This window comes from Propithecus coquereli, unplaced genomic scaffold, assembly GCF_000956105.1.
Source record: "Propithecus coquereli isolate 6110/MARCELLA unplaced genomic scaffold, Pcoq_1.0 Scaffold25, whole genome shotgun sequence".
NCBI classification, from domain to species: Eukaryota; Metazoa; Chordata; class Mammalia; order Primates; family Indriidae; genus Propithecus; species Propithecus coquereli.
The window spans coordinates 10,986,366-11,004,055 of NW_012148063.1; the positions used below are offsets into that span (position 1 = coordinate 10,986,366).

At 36.1% G+C, this 17,690-nt stretch overlaps 1 protein-coding gene across 1 annotated transcript in view; it reads left to right on the plus strand.

Annotated features, from left to right (window-relative positions):
- The window catches only part of QKI (QKI, KH domain containing, RNA binding), a 178,109-nt gene that overhangs the window by 154,473 nt on the left and 5,946 nt on the right, over positions 1–17,690 (plus strand). The window contains exons 4-6 of the mRNA XM_012646792.1: positions 12,605–12,692; positions 14,075–14,374; positions 17,366–17,440. Of these exons, the coding sequence (XP_012502246.1) occupies positions 12,605–12,692; positions 14,075–14,374; positions 17,366–17,440 (463 nt within the window). The remainder of the gene's footprint in view (positions 1–12,604; positions 12,693–14,074; positions 14,375–17,365; positions 17,441–17,690) is intronic.

Genomic DNA, 17,690 nt, shown 5'->3' on the forward strand with positions numbered 1-17,690 from the left:
GATTTATCATGTAGTATTGTTAATGTTTATATCCCATAATTAAATAAGCTTCTAACTGGCTGGGATAATGCATTTTAGTCGTGTTTTTGTTTTTTTGGTTTTCTTTTTTACATTTTCCTATTAAATGTATGATATTCTACCCAGGGATTCAAAAATAAATTTCAATATATATTAATTTTTATTAAATATTTTAAATGTATTTAATAGAAGAAAATAGGTGAGTGATTTCTCAGTGTATTTTCTTTAGTTCAATTATTTTCATACATCCCTTTAATTTGTTTGCATGCCCTTCTGATGGTTGGTAAGTAGCATCATGTTCCTTATATATAGGCAAAGCATTTGTAATCCTTTTTTTTTTTTTTTGTATGTATGTACATTGAAATTGAATAGCCAAAAAGATTAAGGAAACCAAATGTCACTTACTGTATTTAATTTGTATTTTTAACTCTCATGTTTAATTTTTCTTGACAATATTTCAAATGTTTTAATGTTATATTTATAAGTAAAATTATTCAGATAGTCACCACAGTGACATTTTAATAGTATGTTAAATGATTCAGATAAGCACTTTAAAATTGTTGGAGATAAGCTTATTTGGTAACTCACTGTTGATTATTGATTTTCTTCTGTATTTTTGATAACTGAATTTTAAAAATTTAATTTCAAAAATGACATTATCCCACTTATTAGACTCATTAACTCTGCAACCATATTGCTGAATTATATAAGTAGATGTGTTTTGTTTTTTATTCTGTTAATCTTTAATGCCTATGTAGAAAAAAGCTTTATAAATCAAATATAAAAATACATATTGAATTGTTTTTAGTTATGCCTTTAAACTGACATGGCATTAACTTATTTTTGGTAACCCTCTTTGTAGTATGTAATATGTCTGATCAAATTAGCAAACTCATAAATTAGCTTACTTTGTGATACTAATTTATTTTATGAGCTCTCCTATGAAGAATGGTAATATGTTCAGTTTAAATAAAATACTTTGATTACTGAATGTAGCATTTGTAGAATTATAACATAACTGGGGAGATAAAAGGAAGCGTTAAGTGACTGACAAGAGCAATTCACTTCACAAACTTCTACTGAGAAACTATTTACCAGGCTAGAAACTAAGGCTTTAGTATATACCAAGACTTAGATTTAATAATGTAAATGAGAATTGGACAAAACTACTGTGTTTCTTAATTCCTTATTTGTTCACTTGGTGTTTGCTTTTCAAAAGTGTCACATCCTCACTAAAATTAGATACTTCCCAGAATGATCTTCTCTCACTTCTCATTCGTTCTTTCATGTCTCATGTGCAGTCTCATCCGTAGCCTTCCCTCCAGTCACCACTGCAGTGGTGACCATGCCTCAGTATGCTTCAGATCTAGAACTCCAGATCAACTGTCTGTTCATCACCGCCACTTGGATGCCATGTAGGCATCTCAGGCATCACATTTTTAGAACTAAAATGTTTTTCTCTGCCCTTCTTATACTACAGTTCCATATTTGTTGCGTAGGAGTCCACTTTCTCTCCCCACAACCCCACTCCCTCTTGGCCAAGTTCTATCTGATTCTGCCTCCCAGTAGTACATGACTGTGTCTTTTCTGTTGTCACAGTTGGACTAAGTCTATCTTTTTTAATATCACCACTCCTTACTTCAGGTTTTCAGTGGCTTTCTATCACCACATGGTAAAAATGCATGGCATTCCTAGCCTGTCTTCATTTAATGTGTGCCTACCTTTCTAGCTTCATTTTGTATCATTTCTACCTTACACTTGTACCCACTCATTTTAAATAATTTGCAGTTCCCAGAACACCCCTTATTTGCGTATTGTATTATACTCATCTCTATCGGAAATACCTCCATGGTATTTAATCTGTGCTAATAGTATAGTAGTATGCATTATTTATTACAGCCAAATTTTTGTTTATTTATTTATTGCCTTTCTCCTGACTGTGGGCATTTCAGGGGAATGCATGAAGTCCACTTCATCTTAGTATCTCTCCCTCACTGACTTGCACGTACATAGTAAGTGATCAGTAAGTGATGTTGGTTGAATTAAGGAATAAGTATTTGTTAATTCTTTAAGAAAGCTCCTGCTGCTTGTTTTTTGTGATAATGATAGAACCTGAAAACACATTAATGTAAAATCTTGCACAAGTCACTTATCTTCTGTGTGCCTTAGGTTTTTTCACCACTTCGTTAGGTTGTTCTGTTCTAAATTACTTAATATATATAAAGAACTTTAATATGTGTTGATTGTCATACACATGTGTAAGTATACACACAACCAATGAATTGTATACTTTAAACAGGTGAACATTGTGATATGTAAATTATGTCAATAAAGCTGTTTTAAAAAAAGGTTGTAGGAGAGCATGACCAATTTAAGGAACCGAAAGAGGATCTATGTGGCTGAAATGCAGAGAATGAGAGAAAGATTGAAGTGAGGTACCCAAGGAATAGAACCTAGCAGGGTGTATTTAAAGACGTTGCTCTTCCCTGAAGGGCACCAGGCAGTACTGAAGTGTTGTAAGAAGACATGATCCAGTTATATTTTCATTTTGTCAAGATCACTCTATAGGGTGAGAGAAGATCCGAAGGGGCCAGCATGGACATGTGGAAGGAGACCCCTTACATGTCTGTTTCAGTCTTTTGGCAGCTTTGACACAGAGAATGGGAGTGGCATTGGAACTGAGTAGAAAAGGCAGCTGTTTAGGAGTTAAAACAGAGCTTAGTGAAGGGTGATTGACAAGAAGTGTGCACATCTCCAGAACTCTGATTTGCACATCTGGATGAATAGTACTGCTGTTCACTTAACATAGGGCAGGTGGACAGTGATTAGGTTTCGGGGCTTGAACATAGTAAGTGTGAAATGCCAGTTAGCAGTTTGTGCCTAGACGTTAAAGATGTAGTCTTTGAGACTGTTAAAAGAGAAGAAAAATCCCTAGGACTGAAGGCATTGTACCGTAATGTGATGGCTGGATGTTGAACATGCGAAGTACAAAGGAAAGGTAAGAGGAAAACCAGGAGAAAGATGGAGCCACATGGGAGGGAGCAGCATTAGACACAAAGAGTTGATCGACAGTGTGAGATGCTTCTAAGGTTAAGAAAAACAAAGACTACATTGCCAGTTTGATTTAGTCTTGTAGAGGTTATTAATAACCTTGATGAGAGGTGCTGTGGAGGAGTGTGAAGGATGGGGATGAGCCCCAGTTTGGAGTAAACTGAAGAAGTTAATGTATGGAGATGCAGTGTGGTTGTAGAGGTGAGGAGAAAGGCAGGCAGCAGCTTGAAGAGGGATAGGTGGTCTGGAGTTGTTTTTTAAGGATGGGAAAGGATGGTGGACAGGGTGTAGTTCATGAGAAGTCACAATTAATTGCTCATGAGAAATTTTTTTTTTTTTTTTTTTGAGACAGAGTCTCGCTCTGTTGCCGGGCTAGAGTGCTGTGGTGTCAGCCTAGCTCACAACAACCTCAAACTCCTGGGCTCAAGCAATCCTCCTGCCTCAGCCTCCCAAGTAGGTGGGACTACAGGCATGCACCACCATGCCCAGCTAATTTTTTCTATATATTTTTAGTTGTCCAGCTAATTTCTTTCTATTTTTAGTAGAGACGGGGGTCTCACTCTTGCTCAGGCTGGTCTTGAACTCCTGAGCTCAAACAATCCACCCACCTTGGCCTCCCAGAGTGCTAGGATTACAGGCCTGAGCCACCATGCCCGGCCCTGCTCATGAGAAATTCTTGAGAAGGTAACACATGTAGAGAGAGACCCCCTTCACCCCAGCAGTAGAAGAGAGGAGTGGGCAGGAGGAGGCAGCCCAGAAGGGTATAGAAGATTTAACCACAGAAGGGTGGGAGGGGAAGCCAGCAAACTCGAGGGCCCATTTGTGGTTGGTGATGATGAAGTTTGACCAGATCCAATCTGTTGTAATGTCTGATTTTCTTCAGCAGTCCTGGCTGGAGTGGATGTGGAGAAAGTGAATAGGAAAAGGTAAGAAAGGCTCAGGAAAAGCCAAGAGAAAGAGCTCTCCTAGCACTCCAGTGCTTTGATTAATTTAAGACTTCCAGTAAAAGACCAACAAATAGAAAACTTAATTTCCTAAAGCCACTCTACAGTATTCTTTAATTTTCTATAGCCTTTAAGTGGACATGTGTTAATATGCAATAGCAGTAAAGCGTTTTACTTTGTTATTCAGAACATCTTAAAAAAAAAGTTACATTCTTTTTTAATCTATCACATTACTATTCTAACAGGTGTTTTAAGCACCTGCTTGTATTCATTGAACAAATATTTATTAGTGTTACATATACCAGGAACTTAATGGTATACTTTTCAAAGTTAAACTGTGTAGTCTGTTCTGCAATAAATGAAGAGGTATGCCCCTAATACAATGTAGTCAAAACCATAAAAAAATTTTTCACAGGAAATTAAGAGAGTTTCAGACTCAGTGTCTTAGTTTGTTTTCTGTTGCTTACAACTGAATATCTGGAAATAGAATTTATTTCTTACAGTTATGGAGGCTGGGAAGTACAGGGTAAAGGGACCATATCTGGTGAAAGCCTTCTTGCTGGTGGGGACTCTGTGATGTCCTCAGGCAGCACAGGGCATCACATGGTAAGGGGGCTGAGCTCGCTCAGGTCTCTTTTCTTGTTTTAAAGCTACCAGTTCTCTTCCCATGGTAACCCATTAATACATGAGTGGATTAATCCATTCGTGAGAACAGAGCCCTCATAATCCAGTCACTTCTTAAAGTCCCCCATCTCTCAATAGTGCCACATTGGGGATTAAGTTTCAATACGAGTTTTGGAGGGGACATTCAAACCATAGCACACAGTAATAAAGTTACCTTTTCCTATAGGAATTTCAGTAATCAAAGATTTTTAGAAAAGCAGTATATCTAATACTATAAAACCAAGTTATATGGCTGGGCATGGTGGCTCGCACCTTGTAATCCTAGCACTCTGGGATGCCGAGGCGGGCGGATCGTTTGAGCTCGGGAGTTCGAAACCAGCCTGAGCAAGAGCGAGATCCCATCTTTACTAAAAAGAAAACAAAAAGAAAAGAAAATACATAAAACAACAAAATCCAGCCAGGCATTGTGGTGCACCTATAGTCCCAGCTACCTGGGAGGCTGAGGCAGAAGGATCGCCTACAGCCCAAGAATTGGAGCTTGCAGTGAGCTACAGTGACATCACTACACTCTACCCAGGGACACACAGTGAGACTCTGTCTCAACAAAAAGAAAAAAAAAGGGCAACTATAAAACCAACTTATAACAGGGAAAATCTAGAGTTGAATTACTCCCGACTCTGGAACCAGAGCAGTTGCCTTTACCACCAACAAATTGTTTCTTTTAAATATTCATGCCAGATATTTAAAGCACCAAACACCTCCAACAAAGAGCTTGCTTCCATTGGGAACATTGATCAACTTTTAACCAATAGTGGACAGCCAATGTGAATGTTGTTCTCAATTCATTTATTTGTGATTCCATTTATTCTCATAAATATTTATTTGTTAGTAAAAGACCAATGTTTGTATATTGATGTAAAAGGGAAAAAACTCAGTTTCTCTTACTGTACTCTCACAACTCAGAATACTTCTGTGATCTCTGGTTACCAAAATGTGTAGGGATTTCTCCCCACCTGCAACCTATCAGTTCTGACACCAGATTCTCCAGCACGCACTAGCTGGGTGTCCTCTAATTCAATCTGGCTCTAAGGCTGTTTACCTGGAGATAGCATCAGATCCAACAGGTTGAGGACTCCAATCCGACAAGCCTGCCTCATTTCAGACACTAATCACAAGTACTAGGTTGTCACCTATACTTCTTCCTTTCCCTACTTTGTTCTGCTTTGGCCTGACTTTGAGGCTCAAACTTTTAGTAAGTTATTTGCATTGAAGGTATGCCTTTAGATATCTAAGGAGACAACAAAGAAAAACAAAGATGGGAAGCAACCAAAATTAATTGCCTCAAATGTCACCACAATGACTACATCCAAAAATAATTTGGGCACAAGTGAATCTAGGAGTGGTGACTTAGAATTGCTCTGAATGCCAGATAGCTTTCTGCTTCTACTTTTCTTGAGATTGTCAAGATTTGATAGCTCAGATATCTCATGAATGTCTCCTGGTGAAAAATGGGTTACTTTGAAGAGTCAAAGAGTTACTTGAAAGAGTACTTCATTACTGTGATGAATACATTATATAGCAACGTTACCTTGGAAGTCTTATAAGCGCAATTGAAGTTAATTGACAGTTTAATCACAGATATTCATGGTTGAGTTTAATATTTACAGTTAACCTCCTAAAATTGTGTGCGACATTTTTTGCTTATACACTCGACCCTTGAACAGTGTAGGGGTTATGGGCACTAAGCCCCCCATAGTTGAAAATCGACATACAACTTTTGTTTTGTTTTTGAGACAGAATCTCACTCTGTTGCCCGGAGTAGAGTGCCGTGGCATCAGCCTATCGCACAGCAACCTCAAACTCTTGGGCTCAAGCGATCCTCCTGCCTCAGCCTCCCGAGTAGGTGGGACTGTAGGCACGTGCCACAACGCCCGGCTAATTTTTCCATTTTTAGTAGAGATGGGTCTCACTCTTGCTCAGGCTGGTCTCAAACTCCTGACCTCAAGTGATCCTCCCGCCTTGGCCTCCTAGAGTGCTAGGATTACAGGCGTGAGCCACCTTGCCTGGCCCCAGATACAACTTTTGACTCCCCAAAAACTTAACTACTAATAGCCTGCCATTGACTGGAAGCCTTACTTGATAACATACACAGTCGATTAACACATACTTTTTTGTGTTACATATATTATATACTGTATTCTTATAATAAAGTAAGCTACAGAAAAGAAAATGTTAAGAAAATCATAAGAGAAAACATATTTTACTATTCATTAAATAAAAGTGGGTCATCCATCATAAAGGCCTTCATCCTCCTCATCTTCACATTGAGTAGGCTGAGGAGGAGAAGGAAGAGCAAAAGTAGGAAGAGGAGGAGTTGGTGTTGCTGTCTCAGGGGTGACAGAGGCAGAAGAAAGTCCACGTATAAGTGGACCCGTGCAGTTCAAGCCCATATTGTTCAAAGGTCAACTGCGTACTCGTGTGCTTTCTGGAGAAGGAATCTATAGTTATCCTAAGACCTTTAAAACTTTTCATGATCCTTTCCCCATGCCTTTTCATTTGGTCTTCCACTACACCCTGTGCAAACTCCTGTCATTGTATCAGTCACACCTCAGTGAACTTGCTTTGCCTTTCTCAGAGCTCATTCTGAATATATGAGTTTAATACATTTTTACTTTCAGAATGTTTTGTCTTGTGTTCATTATGACTTTTTACAGGATTTACCCACCTTGAAGCCCCCTCCCAACCACTATATGTAGACTTTCTTATTTTTTGAGTATCTCTCCCACGCTATCACAACTAATAGATTTTTAGTTTATTATTTTCAGGTTCTTACTCTTTATCTTCTATTGTAAAACAAGACTCTCTTAGACTCCCAATTTGTATTTATATGTCCCACCTTCTAGCCCAACCATATGATCTCATAATATCCACCTAAAACACAAATCAACTTTAGAGGTCTTTTTTATCTGCAAAATAATGATGTGGCCATATGATGATGCCATACTAGCATACTAATGCTAGTATGTGGCCTGAATTATGAGTCATGTAAATCTTTCAAAAGTTTGCCATTCCTATTAACCTAAATTGTATCATGTTGAATTTAGCAGTGGAAGAAATAAATGCTTATTGAGACATGGCTTTTCTTTCCTGCAATCATTACTACTTTTAAGTGGATCTGTTTATACCTTGTTAAAAAAAGGCAGAACATACTGTCCTAAGGTAAAAAATCTTTATTTTTTGTAGTTTGAATGGAGGTAGCATTATGTATGTGTGTGTTTAAATGTTCTAAGCTTTACTGGTTAAATAAAGTGCCTCATACTTTCTCTCTCTACCTCGTCTTGCTTTATCTGTGGAAAGTTGTTGCCGCTAAGCCAGGTATTATGATTAAGTGGGAGTACATCAGATAGTGTAACGGGGAATACAAAAAGATATGTGAAGCTTTTTTGACTTACTGTGTGTCTAACATTTACCTTCATCTTACTGTAATAATAGGCATAAATTTAAAAATGTGTATTTATACATATCTATAATCTGTCATCCATAATTGCAAGCCCTCAAAAGTTCTGAAAAGTATGTTTATAGTCTGTCTTTACCCACTTAGTGTATTTTTCTGTTTGTTACAGTTTGTATTATAGGAGTGTTCCCCCAGACACTGCTGGGGCTGTTATGATCTACGGCAAATTTTCTTTCTATAAATCTGAAATTCTTAAGACACTTCTGATGCTATAGGTTTTAGCTGTTAGCAGGTATCTGTTATATTTTAGAACTTCTGTGTCTCAGAAGTAATGGTATTATTCATAATATTTTAATAATCTTTACATAAGAATATTTTCATGCAAAATACCAGGGAAATAATCATTTACCTTATGACCCAGCAACTCTATTCATAGGTATTTAAGATAAATGAAAACTTAACATGCACAAAAAATGCCTTGTAAGAGAATTTTCTTAATGGTTTTGTTCACATATTCCAAAACTGGAAACAACCAAATGTCTACCACAGAAGAATCGGTAAATTCAATTGATAAACAACAAATCATATGCTACTAAGCCATTAAAACAAATGAACTGCTGATACATGCAACAGAATGGAGGAGTTTCATAAATGTTACATCGAGGGAAAGAAACTGGACACAAAAAATTATGATTTCATTTTATGAAATTCTAGAATAGGCAGATTAAATTGTGGTATGATAGAAGTCAGATTGGTGGTTAGGGCTTGAGGCACAAAGACTTTCTGGGTTGGTGGAAATGATCTGTGTCTTGATGTACTTTTCATCAAAATTGATTGAATGTTGCACTTAAGATCTTGGGATTTCACTACATGTAAAATACGTCAGTTGTTTTTAAGTGATTTTAAAATATAGGAAAGACACTTAGAAAATGAAAAATTATGAGACTCCAGACAGTTATTTGAATTCAGCATTATGAAATACAATTTTATGACATGTTTGTTGCCTAAGAACAGTTTCCTGTTTTACAAATAAAAAAGTCGGTGTTCTGTCACTATAGAGATGTTTGTCCCTCATCAAAGTTCTACAAGATACCTTGTGAAATGTCTAGAGTTGAGATGTGTAACTTCAGGATGCCATATTTGATCAGATGTTATCTTTGAGGGAAAGGAGAGGTCAGGTAAACTGGTTGAAGTCTGGCTAGTAGAAGCTCTAGAGCCTCTGGGCAATAAAACAAACTTAGTGCAGGTTTTTCAGTCTGAACTTATATTTAAAAAAGAGGTGGCATATATTTTCAACAGTGATTTGGCCGGTACATACTGCCAGATTTCATTGTCAAAACCAGAACAATAAGGTTGAAATAACTACTTCCATTAGAAAGTAATTCTATAATATACTTTGTCTTCTATTGAGACATACAGCATCATGCTCTGTGAATAGAGTGGTAGGAATAGTCAGAACGTAATAGTGAAGCCCATCCTGGAGTGAGACAACCATCTGGGTTCAAATTCCAGCTCTGCCATCTAAATCCTCTGCTCTTTTGGGAGGTGTTAATACAGGCTGCCATGATGTGGTGTAATCCAGTGGCACACGCCATCATCTCCAGCAACATAATATAATGTTTAATGTGCCCTTGCCAACTTTTTAAAAACCTGCTTTGCAGTAGAATACAGGGAGAAGATATTTGCGTGTTTGTGGAATTACTATTACTTGACTCCCATCAACTTGTACAAAGACAAAGAAAAAAATGAATATGATTTCATCCTATGGAAGACTACACCAACACCTGGTGAAGGCTGTGCTGCTCTTTTATTCTCCTCTTGGGGTGATCTCTGTTCTGTTTTCAGTAATCCTGCACCCTGCAAATGACACACGTTTGCACACAAACTGGCATGCACATGCAGTTCTCCCATCATTTTTCTCTTTGGCTTTCTCCCAAGTTTGATACTCCATCACCAGCTAATGAATAGTGGTTTTGTTATGCAAGAGAAGCAGTTCAGTTCAAACATGTTTCCAAGCACCTATTCTCTACGCAAAACTCTTCTTTCATCTTTATTTCTTCCTTAAATAAAGGTGAATTTGTCCTATTTCTTCCTTAATTTGTCCTCTCATTTGCTGACATTTTCAGACTTGCGCCAGTTTTTTCTCACTGTAGAGGATAACCAGAGGTATACCTACTGCTTTTCTTTCTTTTTATTTATATAGAATATAACTTATTAATAGACTTCTGGTATTCCATCATTATATGTAGGATTAAATTTGAAATCTTTATAAGTTTTAATTTTTAGTACTATTAGTTTTTAGCAAACAAGCTTAAGTTTTATTATAATGAATTTCTAATTCTTCCTTTCCAATATTAATGTTTTTGTTTTTAACAAGTAATTTTTGTGTCTTTCAAAGAAATCATATTCATTTTTTTCTTTGTCTTTGTACAAGTTGATGGGAGTCAAGTAATCGTAATTCCACAAGCATAAGCAAATATCTTCTCCCTGTATTCTACTGCAAAGTAGGTTTTTAAAAAGTTGGCATTGGCACATTAAACATTGTTTTCACTCATCTTTAAATCTTTGTGATTTATTAAATGCTCACTCAGCAGTCCTATTTACTATAAATTATAGTACACCATTCTCTGCTGTAATGCCAAAGATAAAGAGTTTTGTGTATCATTACAGCTGCAATAGAGAAGAGAACTGAGAAGCTTGTCACTTGTCCTGGTCCTGCCCCGGTTTTGAGTCAGGGAGGAAGAAAATTATATCAGAAAATTGTATTGTTGGGTTACTTTCTTTGTAAATATTAAGTACTGAGGATTAGCTAATGAATAAAGGTTGGGGACATCTTTACACAAACTTTAAAAGATGGAACTTTATATCTACTGCTTTCTTTTCCTGTGGCTAAAGTTTATCCTGTAGGACTTAGACATTTCAGGTTTGGAAATAAATATTTTTCATACCAGTCATTTAAAAAATAAGTTCTAGCAAACAACTTGGGTAGGTGGGTACACAGAGAGTAGGCAGTGATAAATAAGTAAACTCTATTCTCATTGGTTTTACTTTGGGAGTGGTGATACTCAACAAACTATAATTCAAGGCAGAAAGAGTATACAGTAGGTCCTCACTTAATGTCATCAATAGGATCTTGGAAACTGCGACTTAGGTCTACCGAGTATAATGACGTTGAAGGGAATGACTTATTTGAGGACCTGCTGTAAGTCATCGTGTCACTTAAAGTGCCAGTTTCCAAGAACCTGTTGACAACATTCAGTGAAGACTTAACTGTAGTCTAGGGATGGCCCCTTCGAAGGTAACATCTAGGTTGAAATTTGTGGGGATAGGTTGGATTTGGAAAGAGGGAGGGGTAGAATGACATACAAAGGAGCATTTACAGTGGAGGAAATGGGAATATGCACAGAGACTAGTAGAGGGGAATGATCTAGTTTGATTTTACAAAATGTTTAATAAACATGAGATAGGTTTATTAAATAGTAGAAGATTCATTGGTTTAACTCAAGAAGATAGTTTGGGGCCAGATCATAGATAGCTTAAATCTTTGAAATTTTTTGATATTAGTAAGAAACCAATAATGGGTTTGAGACATGAGAATGTTGAGAAATATTATGATGAGAATTGTGTTTTGGGCTATTAATCTGGCCTTTGTATATAGATTGGTTGGAGGACAAGCCATCATTAACAGCATGGTCTAGTAGTTTTGGTACTACATCAGTAATGACTAGAACAGGGGTGTCAACAGTAAATGGAAAGAGTGGTACAAAGAAGCTAAGGTAAATGGGGTGGCCAGACATTTGGATGATCAGAGACAGTCCTGGTTTATGCCTGTCTTGATAGCATAGTGCCCCTTATTTGCTTTTAAACATTTCCTGGTTTGGACAATAGATTATATGGTGACCTTAAAGATATTAAGAGATTGCCATAGATTTGTTAGCACTTGCTAATTAGATGAAGGAAAGGGATGGTGTCATAAAAGAGTAGATAGAATGTACAGTCATTAGAAGTTCTTAATGATTTTTATAACTTCACTAAATTTTCATTTGTGGAGAATTAAGCATAAAATTCCCTTACCTTAATGCCACAATCAGATCTTACATGTTTAAAATCACAGTGTGTTTTTTTTTCTTTTAATAAACACATCTTGGTTTGGAATATTCAGCAAAATGATAGATGCTGGAGAGAATATACTATATTTAATCGTAACATTTCTGTTCATTTCCATTTAAAGACAGAGCTTTTCAAGAGAACTTTAATAAATCAGTGTAGTTTACATAAAAGTTTTGAAATAGAAATGCAGCCAGTGGCTGTTGAGAATATCCTGTGCATCAACATGCCATCACTGAGAGAATGGGCTTCCATATGTCAGCACCTTTTGGTTCCTGATTTTTTTTTCCTTATTGAAGCAAATGGTTATAATCACATATCTATTTTAAGGCTTGTGTGTAGATATACCTATGATATATGTGGATGATCTCAAATGCTTAACTTCTCTTGTGTTTTCCACGTGTAGGCAGAAGGAGAAGACAGCCTGAAGAAGATGCAGCTGATGGAGCTTGCGATTCTGAATGGCACCTACAGAGATGCCAACATTAAATCACGTAAGAATAAGACTGAGGCCCAGGGTTACCACTGTCTCAGCTGTTTTGTCTACAAATCTTTCTCCTTTTGGCAGCATAACATGTGAACAGTTTAAACAAAGTAAAGAGTTGAAGTAATTTTGTCACTTGATATGGGGCAGACGTATATTTCACGGTTTCATGAGTTGAGGACACTGTCGATTTTATTTTATGCCAGCATGTCTAAGTTTTGGGTTTATTCTTTTGATGCAATCTCAATCTCTAAATTCAAGTTTTAAGAAATTTCCTATTAAGTTAATTACAGATTTAAGGCTTCCAGCTTACTTTCAAAGTGAAGTGTATCTGAATGAAATGAACCTTGTGTTGAATTCTGTCCTTTTACTTTGTTTGCATGTTTTCCCTTGGATATTTTTTTCCTATTGATTTCATATGTGAGTTCACAGAGATCAGTGGGTGATAACTATTTTCAGTCCTGTTTTTCCTTTATATGTGTCTGTGCATGTTTTTATAAGCCATAAGAGGGATTCCTTTTTTATATTTAAAAAGAAATAATGTGAAATCTATATTTTGAGACAATGTAAGGTTTACACGTCACTTACATGAACATAATATCATATTTAAATTAATTTTTTGAAAGAAATAGAATTCTAAAGTCCTAGCCAACTTTCCACAATGTAGACAATCCAGTAGGTTTAGAAGTAGTTACTTTACAAATGGTTGACTTTAATTTACTCATGAGAATGTGAGGAATATATAGTTAATAATTGGGAATTTAGAAATAGGACTTTTTGTGTTATTCTATGAAGTTAATTCCTAAAGATGCAGATAATTTATATATTAGTGTATATATATACACACAAACACACACACACACACACACACACACACACACATACACACATATAACACACACCCCCCTTGTGGTTATTTGAATAACTTAATACAATGAAAATTACTCTTCCTTTAATTTGAAACTAAAGCTGCACTTGATAAATATACCAAAACTGTGTTTCTGTGGACTCCAATTACAAATTATTTTTAACATCTTTTAATGCAAGTATTTTCTTGTGCTTTTGCATGCACGTTTAGTCTTGCGAAATCTTAAAAGACATAGATATACCAAACATATGAACTAAATATAACCTATTTAATGGTCTCATTCATTTTTTTTTACAGTGGCTTTTTAATTTTTGCACATTCTTAATCACATTGGGAAAGGGAAAGCTGTTTGCATTTGATTGGTGTGCTTTGGCATTTTTGTGTGATCAGCGCATGTACTAATGATTTCCTTTTATTTTTCTTCTTTCCTGCTTTTTCCATTCTTTTTCCTACTCCCTTCTCATTTTCCCATATTTTACACTGCTATCTCTATACTTCTTTCTAAATTTCTTTGCTTACTGTAGCAGCCCTTGCCTTTTCTCTTGCAGCAACAGCCCAGGCTGCTCCAAGGATCATTACTGGGCCTGCGCCTGTTCTCCCACCAGCTGCCCTGCGTACTCCTACGCCAGCTGGCCCTACCATAATGCCTTTGATCAGACAAATACAGACCGCTGTCATGCCAAACGGAACTCCTCACCCAACTGCTGCAATAGTTCCTCCAGGCCCCGAAGCTGGTTTAATCTACACACCTTATGAATACCCCTACACATTGGCACCAGCTACATCAATCCTTGAGTATCCTATTGAACCTAGTGGTGTATTAGGTAAGTTCTTCTCCCTGTGTGGTTAACATCATTCTTCTTTATAAATTTTGCTGCCCCCAACTTGGAAATGATTTTATCAGTTTTCTGAGAGGCAAGACAAGTTTCCATTAAGAAAGACTGAAAACTTATTTCAGCCTCTCATAAGATTCCATTATATAATATAACATGTTAAATTATGTTTAAATAATTGCACCTGAAATTTGTTCAGATCCACTTCGATAACTCAGATCCACTTTGGTTGGGTAAATTTATTATATACATTTTAAACAAAATACTGTACACATTTGACATTATTTGAGGTCATTCTGAGTTTTAGGTCTCACCCCATGGCTTATCACCTCCATCAGCTCCACCTCCCAAAGTTACATTTCTTTTGACTTATTTAATTGTTGTCTAAATTTTAAATTTCTATGTGAACATATTTTGAGATCTTTATAAAATTAATATTGTATGTATTTTTTAATATTTGTGATCACTTAAAATATGAAAGGGACCCGCTAAATACAGTCATGCGTTGCTTAACGACGGGGATAAGTTTGAGAATTGCATCGTTAAGCAGTTTCATCATAGTGCAGACATCATAGAGTGTACTTACACAGTCATAGATAATATAGCCTGCTACACAGCTAGGCTGTATGGTATAGCCATTATAATCTTGTGGGACCACCACTGTATGTGCGGCCCATCGTTGCCCTAAACGTCGTTATTCTGTGCATGACTGTAGTTGCCTTCTTAAGGTTTCAGTTTTTGTCTTTTGAAGTCCTGATCAGTATTAAACATGAGAAATACTCTTAATTTCAGTAGTACAGTATGGAATAGATGAGTAAATACCAAGTTACTGAATTCAGAATCACACGAGGCAAAGATTAAAATCATACTATAAACGCTTGGTTTTACATGAACAAAAAGTGGTGTGCTTGCAAAAGACATTACTGATGCCTTTTTTTTATAGAGTGGATTGAAATGCCAGTCATGCCTGATATTTCAGCCCATTGACTTGCTGGATGAAGGACTAGAATACAGCAGCTGTTATAACACGACCAGTCAATGTGGAACAAACTTTCTGTGCAACCCCTTTGTTTTACCAGACAGAATTTGAATACCTTTTTTCCCTGAATTGTGTATGACCTTGGTGCTGCATGCATGCTGTTGACTTTTAAGACTTTGATCTTTTAAGGGTTTTTTTCCAGCATTAATGTTGATTTATAAAAATTTGAAAGTCTTTAATGAACTGGGACACTAAGATTTAAACTCGAAAATTCATTGTTCAGTTAAAGCCACAATGCTCTGTATGTTATCTGTGTGTGTGCATGCACTCAGGTGCCTTTTGTTTTATCAACAAATACATTTTATTGTACATGTTTTCCGTTTATCTCTAAATCATTGTATAAAGTAATTACAGGTCAGAATTATACCACAGATCTGTTAATGAGAGGCTTGTTTCTGTTGCACATTTCTTGAAGCATTTTTAAAATAACATGTAACCTGTAACCTTGTTTAAGTTTTCCTTTCTATTAATACTCTGTCCTGTGGTCCTGTGCATGCTCCTTCCCCCAGAACTCCTCTCTGCTGCACTCACAGCATCTGTTCCCGAGGAGTTTGACTCTTGACTTCCTGCAGGGCTGGGACTCTTAGCCACCAGCTGCTGTTCCAGCACTTTCAATGCAAGATCTCCCTGATTTTGCCACATGGAATTATACTTGTATATGAGCAGCTTATCTAAAATGAATAAGGGGTGATGGACCAGTTTACTGCTTAGAAACAGCAAGAGGCACTGCAGTAAAATTTATTTCTCATTGTAAAGCAACATGTTTTTTGTTTCGTTGGGAAATTTTTATTTATAAAAAATTACTAGATTGGCAAAATAAAGAGCAAAACATACAGATCCATAATTGGCATTCATAAGGCAAATAGTAATGAGTACTAAATGGAAAAATCGTAAATCCATTTTATTTCTTGCTTTACCACCTAAGCAGTAAAATATGATATTGACCACTTGGAGAACTGAGAAAATTATTTTAAATTGCAAAGTTATAATAAATTTGCACACAGATAACATGCATGCTATATATCAAGTCTCACATTAAATTATTTTAACATAAGCAGTGCCCTTCAAAACAGATGCAGACATGTGTGTTGGTAGTAGTGAGGAGATTGGTATTAGCATCAAATCTTCATTGATGACTAATTTTTAATTCCCTTCCTTTTATCTTTAGGTATGGCTTTCCCAACGAAAGGCTAAGAATTCAAGAACGGTCTTAACCGAACCCTCATCAGATCTGAATTTAACAAATGCTTAGTCTCAGCAGCCTCCGGGGGAAAAAAAGCTTAGCCTAGCAGTCAGTGACTTACTTGCACTTTTTGCACATAGATATAAAGTAAAATTATGTTATTAATTTGGTTTAGTCTGTAATATTACAAAGTAATGGTAATTTATAAAGGAGTGTATAGTAGTATACTGACTGCTAAGTGTACTATACTGTTTGCTTTACTAATCACCTAATTCATTGCAGTTCATACTTATTGACTCAAAGTTTAAAACCACAATCTGTAGGCTTTAAGAATTGCTTTTAAACCTTTTTAAGTGATAAACTCTGGAAGTGGTCTTAAGGTTAGCAAATAATTGTCAGTATTAAACACGGCATTATTTAATTAGTCCTGCTGCAAGAAAGGCACTTCAGTGAATATGTGACTAGTAAAGCTTAAATATGTTTGGATCTAATAGAGTTCATGAAATACTGTAACTTGGGGATTGTAAATGAATGGATAAAATAGGTTAAGGCGAAGATGTTTGAAATGAATGCAATATTAATAGATGCATATATACGTGACATACTATGGTTAATTTTAAAACTACTGTGCCTTAACGTGTTTCTTAAACTTTTGTAGTAAATGAACATTTGAAATCCATTTTGATAAACGTGCTGTTAATGTTTTTTTCCCCCTTGTGAATGTTTTCTAACTTTGTCTTGGTAATTACAATTTAACTAGGTGCGGTGGCTACTAAAGTTCGAAGGCACGATATGCGTGTCCATCCTTACCAAAGGATTGTGACCGCAGACCGAGGTTAGTTTAGTTCTGCAGTTCTTATTTATAAGAAATGCGTTGGGTGTCCGTAAAATTTGCAACACCACACCTGATGGAAAAGATGTAACTGCTTACCTGCACACAGTTTTTTTTCCTTTTCTAAATTCATTCGTAATAATTTACAGATTTAAGGATTGGGTTTTTTGTTTTGTTTTTTTCTCCCTTCATATTTTAACTTATTAAATCTGCTATTATTATACACTATGATTTATTCCTACTAAAACATAAA